Consider the following 14,936-nt stretch of genomic DNA (forward strand, 5'->3'; position numbering starts at 1 on the left):
TACATAACATTCAGCCGAGCTCACAAATATGTGTGTATGCATGGTGTAAAGAATATTTAGAGGTATGCACATTGTTATAGCATGGTGTTTTACTTTTAAATACTGATACTCTGTATGGAATGTGGAGTCCGGCCAGTACAAAGAAGCAAACCATTTTCTTTGTTATTCTTATGAATGTAGGTGGAAACGTGACTGGATACAAGAGGATGATGTGCTAGTGAAGATGCCATTTAAATCATTTACCGTACAATCGCATACCAGTACTCAACATTCGCATGAATGGTTATAAAACTATGGGATGATTCTGTCCTGGTGAAACACAGTGTTTCTGTATATAAAGATACTACTAGTACTTATCAGTATTGAAGTAATGTCATCATGTGAGTTATGGTTTTGCAAACACTTCAAAAAAAATCCCAGGTTTCAGTCTTAGCTGCCCTCTGTGATAAATGTTAATTTTGGCTAAAACAAATACAGTCTTTTGTTGTGAAAATCCTATTCTACTTTGTCAAGACTAATACTGGATTCCTAAAACTTCTAATGGGTTATGTTCACATTGTTAGTGGTATGCATTGCTAATAAATAGCATTGACAATGATGCAGAGGACATAGTGTTAGGTCCTGGGGTATGAAATAAGGATAGACAGCACCACACAGGGCCAGCTGACCAGCTGAAAGACAATACTAACCATCTACAATAAAACTTTAATAATACTGCAGGATTTTTCACATCAGATTGGATATTATTATATTTGTTGGACAATAAACACAATACCACTAGTGTGCATGAGTGATAACATCATATAAATGGCATTGTACTCAAACCACCATATGTGAACAAATCGTAACTATACTAAACTAAGTCCTGTTTCTTGTACTGGTAATTAATGTAATAAAATGAAATTAATATAGTCCTCAATATATTTACAGAAAAATAGTATCAACAAAGAGGGAAAAAAAACAAACAACAAATGTTGAACATCAGGTGGGAAAAAAACAAACATTGGTGCACTTTGAAAAACTGGAATGAATGTTGATAGTAAAGAGTTTTTACAAGTTTTCTTTTAGCCATTTGATATAGTTGTCTGTCATGCGACGTGCAATCAGGAAGTCAGTTGGCCATACAGTGAACATCAGCGCTCCATGAAATCCCGTGTCATAGTGTTCATGTGTCACCTCAACGCCAGCAGCACGGAGCCGTGTGACATACATGATGCCATCATCTCGGAGAACATCATACTCACATGTTATAATGTATGCCTTGGGAAGAGAGCGCAAGGCTGTGTCTGGAACCAGCAGGGGTGATGCCCTTGGGTCGGCAAAAGATCGAGTCGGTCCTTCCATCCCAACTGCCTCCACCCCAACTCCCTGCACCACAGCAGGAGCACTGTAGTTGTATTTTCTATGATATGTTTCTGGCAGAAAGGCGCTCCAGTTGACAAATTTCAGCAAGCTGGAAGACTCAGGGTTGTTGTGGGTGTTAGCCATCATGGCTCTGAAAAGGGCCTTGTCACTGGTGAAGTACTCACTCCAGAAACGCACCATTAAGGTGCGGGGCAGAATAGGCATGTCCTGATTCTGCTGATATGAGGGAGTGTTAAGGTCCAGAGCCTGCAGGACTGGGTAGATCAGTGCTTGGGCCTTCAACTGAATTTTCTTTCCAGTCTCTTTTTGTAACTGTGAAGAGAGACAGAGAGTTTGGTATGTATTCAAAGAAAACTCAAAAAGTAGGATATTTCGTAATAAGACAAAATCTGAACTGAAAGTTTTTTAATACACAAATATCATCTGATCAAATGTACCAGTCACTGTTGTTTACAGGAAGAATTACATCAACTCCGTGTTTATCCGTTTCTTCACAGTGCTGTTGATTCAGTTCAGTAAAATCAAAGCCAGGAATTTTAGTGATGCATAGCAACTGTCTCCTAACCTACAAGTAGCTTACCTCATGGATATAGTGAGTTAACTAAATTGGTATGCCAGTACTTCTGACCAACAAACCACCAAAACTTGCCCTACCCATATGTCAAAAAACTTCTTAGTATCTTATAGTGAGAACATCAAACACGGAAGTACAGACTGACAGACAGACAGACAGACAGACAGACAGACAGACAGACAGAAAGAAAGAAAGAAAGAAAGAAAGAAAGAAAGAAAGAAAGAAAGAAAGAAAGAAAGAAAGAAAGAAAGAAAGAAAGAAAGAAAGAAAGAAAGACACACACAAAGCGCTCTGACTGATGGAATAAACCATCGGCCACTGCAGACATTACATTTTTCTGCTAATATCCGGCTGATATTATCAGTTGGCCGATATTATTGGACATCCCTACATACACTGTAAACTTGTATAAGTAAGCTGACTAGACCAATATCCTGTTAGGAACCTTTCTTTGGTATACATTTCACCACATTGCTGTCATAAGTGATCCTCTAGCAGAGCACAGACAGAAATTATTGTTGAGGCATTCCATATCTTGTCTTGACTGTGCCATCCTTTTATATGATATACTGAATGAAATTCCTTTCACATTTATTTCACCAATAAAGTGGTTTGTTTGTACTGTACTGTACTGAAAATGATTCCCATTACCTGACTTACTTATATTTAGTCAAGTCAAGTCAAGTCACAGTTTATTTATAAAGCACATTTAAAAACAACCTCAGTTGACCAAAGTGCTGTACAATTGCAAAAGCACAACACAGTTAATCACAAACACTACAGTTACTTCTTACATGCTCTTCTCATTTGGTTTACTACACCATTTCTCTCGTAGTGAACACGTATACCAAGAATGTATACAATATAAATGTAACACACACACACAAATGAGTCAGAGTGATTATCCACAGATTATATTATTTTACTGAAAAATGTTTCTAGCATTACTGGTTTTCCTAGAAACTAGGAGATAACTCTCCCTCTTGTTTGTGTCCTGTTTCTTCATGTGCAATCATAGATCTCCATGATTATCCTCTCGATTAACTGAGGTACAGAAAACAGAGGACTTGATCCTCACCATTGCTAACATTGTCATGCCAGAAGCAATGGGCACCTGGTGCAGGGCCAATAATATGCTGATACAGTACTGTACATGCCATGAAAGGGAAAATCATGCCAAGTCCTGTAAAGCCATTCTTGGCTCTGAGACTCACGTCACAGTTGCTGAAGAAAAGCATTGGAAGACTTGGGTGACTGCTGTCTTCATACTGTCAGCTCCCCAGTGCTGAATCGGGCCATGTTGGCTCAGTGCATGCATGCAACTCCAATGTGCATGGATGCAAAATTATTGCAATGTGTGCATTCTTTGTATCTTTGTACACAAACAGTAGTATTTTGAACTCAACTTAAATGTCACTATTACTCTGCATGGTTCAATATTTTAAGTGGCTCACTAAACTTGTCTTATGTCATCCCTTCCTATGGTTCTTTTTCCCAAATGTGTACCACAAAATCCGAGCTGAGAAAAAAACAGATTCAGTAGGCCTACCTGTTGCGAGACTGCAGCTGCCAGGTTCCCCCCAGCACTATCCCCAGACACAGCAACGCGTCCTGGGTCCACAGAGTACTGGGCCAGCACCCCCTTCTGGAAGAAATGTTTGACCACACGGTATACATCCTCGTATGGGACAGGAAAGTGGTGAGCAGGGGCAAGACGGTACCTGAAAAACAGAAAGGTACAGATTAAAGCTACATTATAAATAAACATGAGGTTTGAAGGCAACATCACAGACAATATTTTGAGCCAAGAAAAATCTACGCATTGTCATTGGAAAGTAGAAATCACACTGGAAAAGTTGTCAACTTGATATACATTTGTCATACTATTTACCCAAGTGTCTGACATTCAATTGCAGTTCCATTAAAAACATATAGATATAATATATATCTTAACATAAATAGTTTAGTTTAGTTTAGTTTATTTATTTCATTCATTTATCAAGCATAAAAACAACAAAAAATAAAACTCGTAAAAAATAATGACAATACTGTAACTCTTGTAACTGTTCCATAAACTGACTCCTCTCACAGAGATACAATGTTCTTTCAGTTTAGTTTTGAATCTCGGTTTGTTAAATATCTCTGTTCCTTTTATTATTATATTGACTTTCTCTTTTTTCAAATTTTTTCTGGATGTTAGTTGGCAGTGTTTTTTGTGAGCCTTATTTGGAGTATACTGTAGTCAACCAGATCCTGAAATTTCATCAAATGTAACTGAAAGAATATTGGATTTGTGTGTTCTCTATAATGCTTCCTACTAATTATCCTTATGGCTCTTTTTTTGTAAAATGAAAACTGAATGTGTAAATGATTTGCAGGCATTTCCCCATATTTAAATACAGTAGGTCAGATGTGGAACAATCATAGAACAGTATAAAATATGCAATCCTTTCTCATCTAACAACTCTTTTGTCTTGTGTAGCAGAGCAATAATTTTTGATAATTTCTTCTTTGTATAGTTGATATGTGAACTCAAATTCTCATCAACCATGACACCTAAACATTTTGTTTCTCTGACTCTTTTAATTTCTACACCATCTATGATAATTGGAGCATTTATACTTTTTTCTCTATTGCTAAATATCATAAAGTTTGTTTTATCAAAGTCAAGTGATAATTTATTAATATCAAGCCAAGTTTTTATTCCTTCAAATTCTTGTTTAATTACTTATTTTGGGTAAGTTACAATTTAAACTTCTGCTGTTAAAGTGAATGATAGATAGGTTTCCCTTTATCATTATCTTATCCATAAATTGGTTGTCAGTGTAATAATCACATTTGTTGCTGTCTAGGATTGATAAGTTGTGGTCTGTGTCCCTATCTATGTTGTATATCTTATCATATAAATCCTCTACTAAGCTAGCACAAGTGACAATGTTTCAGTGTAAGTATCATTACTGTATCAAACACAGTTAGAATTTTGGTAATGATACTCCCTGGATAGTGACCTCAGCATGTTCTCATTTATATTGTTCAAGGTCTTTTAGTTCTCTTATCACAATCACCTTTGCTTCCTCTGGTGTGCCCTTCAGCCGGATCATTACTTTACAGTACAGTTTTCTCAAAAACCGTGCCTGTCTGGCAATTTCAGCATTCTTTTTCGTTAGATGTTCATTTATGTACACACCCGTTCCTTTCAGATATTTTGCTTGTCTCAATAGGTCAATTTTATGCTTTCGGTTCACAAAGCGAACCACTATTGCCAGTTTTGTTTCAATGTTCAGATGAGGAAGAGAATGGCATGCTGCAACACTGTTTGGATGAATGATTATATCTTTGCTTTCAAGAAATGTCATTACTTGCCGTTTCAGTGTTTGCAATAGTGTAATGTCTTTTAGCACAGGTGTGGAATGAAAGGAATGTGGTGAAATAAAGAGACATAACTTTTTAGTTAAATGATATTACGCTCTGAAGTCACACTGATGTTATTTCATATTCATTTCAAATAAGTACCTCAAAAGTTTCTGGCTTCAACTGTTGCAACTGTTGCTAATCACACCTGCATTTCTTAAATGAGATACATTAAATAAATTCACTCAGAATTGTACTGACCTGTTTCCCTGTTGGTCTCATCTCTACAAATGTTTTAATCTATAAACTGTCACACATGGCTGACTCTGAGATTGTGAAATGCTGGAATTGCTCATTCAACCTTTAACAAATTGCAGACAGGAATTCAGATCAGATAAGGCAATGCCCTTATACACCCAGCTCCCACTGTCAACGACAGTATATCAACAAGCACAACCACTTTACATGAAAGAAAGTATCACTTAACGGCTGAGTATTGGTGTGTCACCTCACTGTTAAATGCAAGAGATCAAAAACTATGGGTCGTGAATTTAAAGATAGAGAGAGTACAGGCAAAAGAAAGTTTCAGAACTGAGAGACAGAGTTGGAGCAGGAAGTGCCAAAAAAACAACAGTGAGTCTAGCAGTAAAAACCAGCTGGCACGTCCATCTACCCTGTGATTAATCAGGAGGACAGGCATATATGGCAAAAGAAAACTGTGTGTGAGAGACAAAGAGAAGGAGCATTTTTCACTATTGATGATACAAATTAAAACTTGGTAGCTTTATAAGATGTGCCCATCCTGCCCTTGGAACACTTTTAATATCTTGTTTAAAAATTGTAAATAAATAATAAAAAAAAATTACACAACAGTTTGTGCACTATTATATCTACAGTATGTATATACTGTAGCTATAAATTAAAAAAAAATACTTACTCCACAGAAAGAACAACTGCATTTAGCTCGGTAACAATCCTTCTGGCCAGGAGATCATATGGACTCATTCCTGCATAAATAAAGAGAAAACAGACAAGAATCAGTACAGAGATTTGACATCCACCTATTCCTGACATCATCCATCACCTTACGTAACGGTAGTACTGGAACTTGTGTAGAACCTGGTACTCCTTGGAAAAATCCATGTTACTGTAATTGTTACAAGCACTCAACAGATTGCAATAACAGCATGACATGTGTCACACTGTACATCATTTCACACATTTTGGATTAGCAGGGGTAACCACCCTCTGAGGTCCCCACCACTCCAGCAGACGGCATGTTATTTCTCGAACAACTGTGAAAGCTTTGTGGCTTGTAGTTGACAGTTTGCTTATTATTTATGATCCTGTCACAAAAGCTGTCATAAGGAGTCTGTATAAAGCTGTAAAGTAATTTGTAACATCAATCAAATTATGCATTTTCAAAATACTTTCTCAGAATAACAGTTGGATTACTGAGTGATGAATACATCACAAGAGCATGTATTTCCCATTCATCCATCTTATCTCCAACCTTAAATGTCATAGTCATAATTCTATGTGATAAAAGAGATGACAGTCCAACCCATCAACTTACGGGAACTCCCCAGACACCATCCTCCACCATGTAGGTATATGACAGCTCTCCTGAGTTCAGTGTCACTGCCCCGTTGTTTTGGCTGGTAAAGCACCACCTCCACTCCATCAAACCTCTCCTCTGTCACCTTGACATGCTCATCAGATACAGGCACTACCCTTTCAGCCAGAGTAATGAAGTACATTACCCCCATGTAGTCTTTCAGCCCCAGTAACTCACTGAGGTCTGCCTGAAAAGAAGCAGAGACAGTATGAGATATGAAGTACAGACAGTTATAATAAAAAATTAATCAAACCTGAGCCATTATCATTATTTTGTACACATAATGAAGCTATTGATAGCCCGTTTATCCTACGTAAACACTTGCCTTGACCAAAGCTCATAATATTCAAAACAGAAAGAGCTAAGATACCAAACTCTATGGCCATATAACAGAGAGAGACTTTAGTCGTGTGAATGTTGTCTGGTAAAATGTCAACAGCCACTTACAGTTATTTGTTTTGAGAGGTCATACATTTTTCATAAATGATATTTAAAAAAAGTTATAAATGCATGACTCATGGTCCATTATGTCTTATGAGGTAGACAGTCACTGGCTGACATGAGGCTTATCAGCTGATGCATTTCTACTGTGAGCACAACAAAGACATCAAACAGACATCCACTCTGAGCTCTGGAAAAAAGGGAAATACTGAGGCATTCTATCTCCCTAAAGACAACACTGGCTGAAATACAAATAGAAAAAGTCTAATGGAACAGGTTTCAGTAAAATCCCATAAAAATATAGTCAAATGAGTATTGATTGGACAGTAAAAAAAAAAAAAGTACACAAAGGATATATCTGTAATTTGCTATACATGTACACATTCTTCAAGACTGACTGATTTAAACACCATGAATACAAAAGGCAATGCAAAGAATGCCTGGTGAGCATATAAATATGGCTACTGTTAACTACAGTAATATGCACTGGTTGGAATAATTTTGTTTTCAGACACATTTTACTTTTTATTCCTACTATAAAGGTTAATTGTGGTTTATTTTTCCCAGTGATATGTTTGAAAGAGATTGATCAATAAAGTTTTGAGAAGATACACATTTTATCTTTTAGGAATTAATTACATTGTTGCAATAATTTCATGATAAGAGGTAAAAACAATATAGGGTATTCTAACTTTATGGGCAACAATGTATATATTTTATGTCACTACATGATGACAACCAACAGAATTTATCATTTATAATGTTCTTCACAGCTTTCCTTAAATTATATTTAATTACAAAAGAGCATTGCACAAATAACAGTTTCCTATAGCCTATTAAGAAGGACATTTTTTTCCACAGACTCTAAATGATATATTGATTCATATACAGTATGTATGAGGTATAAGCTTTTAATAGTGACAAAGGTCTGGCATAATAAAGCGACTATTCATTCTCAAACTAATGTTACAACCATGTATGCACTACCTTACTACTGTATGTTTGAAACCCATTGCTTGTTTGCATTAACCACACCGCAGTGGGCTACAGTAAACCGCAGGCGTCTACCGGTCATAAACAGAGTCCGGTTTCCTTAATAGGGTCTATTATTAGAACAGGTGAGTAGGACTATACAACACATGGATTAGCATCTGACATAATCTGGTGTAACCAGCATGTATATCTACATCAGCAAAATACAATAAATGTTTAACGTGCAACCTTATCCTCTCTGAGCACAAACTAAAGCAAGAGAATCTGCGAACTAAATACGTGTGTAGTAAAGTGAGATAAGCAATACATGTAGCCCATATTAACCCACGGTAGCCTACTAGATAGCATTTAGGGATTTAATTCCAAAGTAACTGAGTGTGAGAAGACCAAGCGATGTTGCAACAACACAGTTTTTTCCTTACCAGGTGGCTGAGACTTCTGAAGAAGGAGTTGGTCAGCATGAGTTTCCATCTCTCTTCTATCTCCTCGGGAATGGGCTCATAAATATAATAAGCGGTGAAAGAGCAAAGAGCGACGAATAAAATGATGCTTCCCAACCTCATTTTCCAACGTGCGTCCCCAGCAACTGACTGCAGGGTGCAAACACAACCAGGCTGTTAGCTGCGCTTGTTAACAAGTCACTCCGGTGCGCGACCAGGCTTGAGCTTCGGAATTAATTTTGGATCCAGACCAGCTAAATATGACAACACGTGTCTGGTGTCATTTGATGGTTATCGGCGTGCATGTTCGGAGCTTTTCTTTGCTGCTCGTGCGCGTGCCGAAATGCATGTCCGTCTCGTGGAGCCGTGGAATTAATTGAAGTGTCAGTGATATGGAGACAGGAGCGCGCACGCCGTCTACTCACGAGGCAGACACGGTCCCACGTTGGCCCGCACCGCAAATTCCTCAGGTGCCTGCTGAACGTACACGCGCTTACACGGGACGTGCGACGAAACTTTAGGCCAAGATGCGACTGATGCACAGCTTTGAAATGCAGCAGTCGCTCGTGCATGAAACTTAACAGTTTTAACGAGAAATCATATTTCAGGTCAGAACAATCAGGCCTGTATTGATTTCTTACAGAAAAGTCACTCCACAATCCTGCTCAAGTGTCCGCTGTGAGCCCCTCGCGATAGATCTCCTGAGATTCTCGGGTGTAAGTTCTCGCTTTTCAACGGGAGAAGCCGTCAGTCTCGATGTGACTCCTAAGGTTGTGGCCGCAACATAATGAAAAACCAAGTAGTGCAGCTATGGTTGCAAGGCAGCCTAAGCTAATAATATTATTTGTGACACAGCCAGATGAGATGTCTCGTTTCCTGGCAGGGATGAGGCAATATGACTCTCATGCACTCACGTTTTGAAAGGTTCCTGCACGAGGAACTGATTTAGAGCTGGAGGAGTTCAACAAAGAAGTGGTTTATGAGAGCTATTTTCCTCTCTTTACCGGCAGCACATTATTTTGTTTAGTGTAATGACAATATTACACCCACTTTATCATGTAAGAGGATCAGCAATGCTGACATTTTGTGGCAAGCAGTTAAACAGGTCTGCACAAGAGTGAATCTTATTATTTCAAGTAATACTGAAGTCCCTCAGGGGCAGCTTTGGCTAGAGCATACAGGAAAATCACATATTAAAGTTTACAAAGGAAAAGCTTCTTACAACAAATTTAAACACATTCTCAAATGACAGGTTCATGACATAAGTGGGATTTGCTTTGCTGCAGACTTTATCCTGGAGTTTCCCCTCAAAGCCATTTCACACAGTTCACAAGATGAAGAATGGAAGAGTGTAGGGTTTCACTGAAAAAAGGCAATTTAAACAAGAGATGGCTTAAACCCTCCAAATTAACTTCAGGCACTCATGTTTTTACACATAGGAGTATTTCAGAGATTAAATCCCAGTCTTGGCCAAAGTGAGGGCTCTTGTTGTGCTGTTGTACATTCTCTGCTTTCAATGTAATTAGTTCTGTGTGTTTTACAGTACTTAGAGTTCTCTTCTAAGAAACATGAGCCACATGCCTACACGTGACTTTGTACTAACCTCTGTTATGACCCTTTCAAACTTTTTCTCAGTGAAGTAGGAATTTGGAATTTGTGTTCAGAAGCAGGCAAGTGTCTCCTTCTATCAGCCATCCAACTCTATTAAGATGCAATCTGCAGGATCCAGCGTGTGACGGAGGCTTGGTGAAAGCCTCTGTGAGACTGATCACTGCTGAGCAGTAGAATACTTAATCTCTTCTCTGAATACAAAATCACACATCAGATACTCAGGGATTCTCCCTGGAATTCCCTCCCTCCTTTTCGCCTCCAACCACCGGCCTCCACTCAGCTTCTAAGGGAGACCACCTCAGTTGGTTGGTAAATCTTTCATGGAGCTTGCTTCACTCTTTGCATCTTGTAAGTGGGGAGGACGGGTGTCAGAGGGTGCGTGGGTGGGGATGTTGTCTTCATCTACGTAGAACCATGCTGTGCAGTACTGTGCCACGTGGCTGCCAAACACCCTGCTGCATGTGGGGGTAGCTCAAGCAGATGTGACTTTGTGTCTGCACTGACTCAAACAAGGAGTTTGAGTACTGAAATGTGAACATGTGTTGATGCACTGAGTGTTCTCCCGTGTAAGCCAGTGAAAGCCCACATGCCTGTATGTGTGCATACACATAGGCCACATTTAATTCTTTGGTGCATGCACATTCTTGAGTTTAACGCCCCTACAGAGGCATATCAAATTCTTATAATTAAAGAAGCCAATCCAGACTTCCTCTGCCAATTTTAAGTATGAGCTGTAACTTTAATTCACAGAGCCCCTGGTGAGGCAGAGTGGATGGGCTGCATGACAAGAGGCATCTGAAGGCACTCTATTCTGAGTTCAAGCTGAGATGAGTGGAGGGAACATTTTTTGATTAAAATAACCAAGAAATGGGCTTGAGTGCATTGCTAACTCTGTCCGACTAATGTTGAACAAGACTTTCATTTAAAAAGTTTATCAATAAATTGAAAATCTGTACTTAATGTGCTAACAACCTCATTTACTTGACATTTGCAAATATAATGCAGTATTAGCCTATACATGGACTAACTCTGTGCATGCAAAAGTTCTGTTAAAAAAATCCCCCCCCAAACAACATGTTAAAAAAAACATCTGTCTCCTACATATGTTTAAATCACTTTCTTTTCTTTGAAGCCTGTAAACACTAGCTTTGTTTCTGTATAGTGAGAAGGGCTTTACATGGCATCATAACAACATCCTCTGCCCTTAGACCCTCACATCGACTGAGGAAAAGCTCCATAGAAAACCCTTTTAACAGGGAAAATTGGAGAAACCTCAGGGTGAGCAACAGAGGAGGGATCCCTCACCCATAGGATGGACAGACGTGCAATAGATGTTGTTACAGACAAGAAAACAGATTATAACAAAGGCAGGGAGAGCAGGCCAGCTTAATAGGAGGACTGGATGGAGGTTTGGTACACAATCATCACATGGAAATTTATCAAAAAAATCTATCACCTTTGCTGTGTTTTCAAATGATGAAATCAATGACAACATGTGTATTAGTCTGACACATGTTTCATTGACATCAACCTAAATGCTCCAGACTGTCAGGACCCTTTAGGTTTGTTTAGTGTTATGTTATGTTCTGTCCTGTGTCTCTTGTTTATTTCCTGTTTTATTTTGTCTACTGTATGTCATTACCCTCTTGTCCAGTTTCCTGTTTGTGATTATCTTGACGTCTTTCACCTGTGTGTCATTGTCTCCCAACCCCTTGTGTTTTTAAGCTGTGCTCTCCTCCCTCCCTTCTGTGTCAGATCGTCTCGTCTGTTTCAGTGAGCGTTTCCAGCCTTTCTTCGTGTGATTCCTTGACTTTTGAGATTTTGACCCAGTTTAGTCTGACAACGAGTTTAGCCTAGGGATTTTGATACCTTTGCCTGTGTTTGGACTGACCTTCTGGTTTCAACTGACTTGCCCACTTGCCAGCCACTCATTTGTCTGTGCCTCTGCTTTGTGGGTCCTCCTGATTGTTACACAGATAACTTAGAATAAGGCATATAATGATTCCCACAAATACAGTATAAATCCCACAATGAACAAAGTCAAATATGCATATAAAGTCAATATCTGGCATCTAGACTACGAGGCACATGCACCATCTACATGGTTAAAAGTCCAACATCAACAACAGCAGACCAACACAGAACTATGTCCAATGCCTTTGCATTTTATATCCAACGATATAAAATCAAATCTCTAAAGAGTTCAGTTCAGCAGTATGTAAACAAATCAGTTTCCAAACATATAAACTTAAGACTCTGTGAGTGCGATATAAGCAAGTCCAGTGCTAAATTATTAAAGGTGCTAATATCATGTTTATATAATAACTCTGGGTAATACAAAAAACTGAATGTAGGCTGAACAAGAAATACAGTGGAGAAGATATATCAGATGCTGGCAGTTACTCTGAATATCACTTACAGCGTCAGATTATGCAAGCTACGATAGGGGGATGGAAGATAAACAGTTTCCTTTCTTCGTCATCTATTCGGCTAAACAGAACACAATACACCTACAGTACAAACTTGTCGTGCATTGTATTTATTTACAGTAATCCTCTGTGACTGAACAGGGTAAATCAACTGGCATTATGAGCCTGGCAGAGTGCCTTGTGCTGTTGGTCCATCCTCCTGTCACTAGGCCAACCAAAACACTGCGCAATGGTGCATCTCAGTCATAGGCATGTTCTCAGCCTCCTGATTGTTTTTCACTATCTTAGTTGTTCTCTTATCCTTACTTAACAAATGCAATCATGTAAGATTGTACCACTGAGTAAACACTTTTAGTTGTTGTATATCCTGTTAAAGATGTGTCAACAACTGCACCAAAAGAGTATGGGACTTGCCAGTGTGCTTGATAGAAACATGTTTATCCCCAAAGCATCCTGTTACATAGTTTTCCCTTGTGAGCAAATGATGTCATTATGTACACAACTGAAAGTCAGCACGTCCGTATGATTAACCTAGGGCAATGGAGGACGGTATTTGGCAGTGAAGAGGAGTAAGATATTCAATCTGCAACCAACCTTTTAAGTTAATAAGACAGTGTTAGTTGCTTGCACAGCACACTCTATCAAGGGTAGTGAGGAGCCAGGATGCAGCAGCTTTTCAGATTAGAGAAAGAGAGGGAAAATATCACAGTTTGCAAACCAAACTAAACTCATTTTTCAAAATCACCATTTTGTTCTGTTTTGAGAATGATCTGTTGCCGTCATATCCTTCTTTTTAAGCAGCATATGAAACTAAGATTGTCTATAAAATGCAAAACAACAGATGTTTCCTGGAGACAAAAGGGCTTTTTGTTTTACCATTGCTGCATAGCCAACATTAGCATTAGCAGCTGTTTAGTTCAGTATCCTTTTCTACTTCTGTACTTCAAAGTCGTTTCCAGTGGAGGAAAGCAACCCTCTGGTTTTGCTTTTATTTATGACATCTTTTCTTCTGCTGAAGTTAACATGAATGGCAACTAGCTACAGTAAACTACTGTACAATCTCGTCACTTCCTGAGAAGAAGTTCAAATTCAGATTCAGATTCCTTTACTAGTCCCAGAAGGGCAAATCACTTCTACAGTCAACCTGTCCATAGCAACAGAAATACAATATGGCAAAAGGAAAGTGCTGATCAGAGGGCGTATTGTTGTATTGTAACTTAAACCACGGCTAAAGCTCTTGATAAGAAAGGTAAGTTATTGCTGTTAATGCTTACACTGGCTATGAAGCTGTAGCGAAACTTACAAATGGCTCCCTGAAGATACAAAGTGTTCCATGAATGAAACACATTGTTGTGTTTCTTCATTACAGTGAATATGAGAACTGCAGTTAAGTATGAGACAATCCTACATGTACAATACTGCTGCACAACAAATGTATATTAATCCAGGGCTGAAAACCGGCCTCAGCACTGCATTTGTTCAGGAAAATGCTGAACCTTTTTTAAATATATATTTGTGATCCATTTTTAAATATTTATGTTCTTAGAAGAAACAAATGCACTTGGCCCTGAGTGCCACAGTGTAGCAGAATATGAAGTATTATTCAGAGAAAAGATATATATTTTCGGTCTTTTCAGGGGGTTTGCAGACAATAACAAAATGTAGGATATCATTACCCTCTAAATTGCCGTCTGTCAGCTACCACCATTTCCATTTTACATGACAAATCAGATCACAAAATATTTAAAGAAATGTTTTTCATAGGAGAGAAATGCAAAACTGCATGGCATTAGAAACTGTTCAGACAATGCCAAAATGCCTACAGTATGTGATTTCTTTTGTTAAATTCAGTTGTTACTGTCTGCCATATTCATTTTTTACATACCTGTAACTTTCTTACCTGCAAAACCATTAACCAACACACAGACCATACAGTCCATGTACTTTCATGAATGTTATGTACGTGTTCAACGTTAATGTTCATCACCCTTCTTCACCAGATCTTCCCTACGTGACTAGTAACCAAAGCAGCTGTAAGGATTTTGAGGTTTATTATTTCCACACTGTGCCTCATGATCATGGGACTGGGTGTAGGAAACAGCAGTGGATAAGCT

The 14,936-nt window shown here is 38.5% G+C and overlaps 1 protein-coding gene across 1 annotated transcript; it reads right to left on the minus strand.

The window, feature by feature from the left end:
- Positions 1–883: 883 nt before the first annotated feature.
- On the minus strand, positions 884–9,137 carry aadac (arylacetamide deacetylase). Its single transcript, XM_085796327.1, has 5 exons — positions 8,765–9,137; positions 6,867–7,095; positions 6,228–6,297; positions 3,489–3,660; positions 884–1,677 (listed from the first exon to the last, which is right to left on the minus strand). Exons 1-5 carry the CDS (start codon positions 8,903–8,905, stop codon positions 1,051–1,053), a joined length of 1,239 nt encoding a protein of 412 aa, XP_085652453.1. The 5' UTR covers positions 8,906–9,137; the 3' UTR covers positions 884–1,050.
- Positions 9,138–14,936: the final 5,799 nt, after the last annotated feature.

Source organism: Trachurus japonicus, chromosome 13 (genome assembly GCF_045865225.1).
Source record: "Trachurus japonicus isolate A0001 chromosome 13, Traja_1.0".
NCBI classification, from domain to species: domain Eukaryota; kingdom Metazoa; phylum Chordata; class Actinopteri; order Carangiformes; family Carangidae; genus Trachurus; species Trachurus japonicus.

What these genes read in the sequence shown, in the direction of transcription:
- aadac (XM_085796327.1), bottom strand. Translation starts at nt 8,905, where the DNA reads ATGAGGTTGGGAAGCATCATTTTATTCGTCGCTCTTTGCTCTTTCACC. An exon ending in TCAGAAGTCTCAGCCACCTG is followed by an intron (nt 7,096 to 8,764) that starts GTAAGGAAAAAA and finishes GCTTCTTTTCAG; the next exon opens with GCAGACCTCAGTGAGTTACT. An exon ending in CAGCTGCAGTCTCGCAACAG is followed by an intron (nt 1,678 to 3,488) that starts GTAGGCCTACTG and finishes CTCTCTTCACAG; the next exon opens with TTACAAAAAGAGACTGGAAA.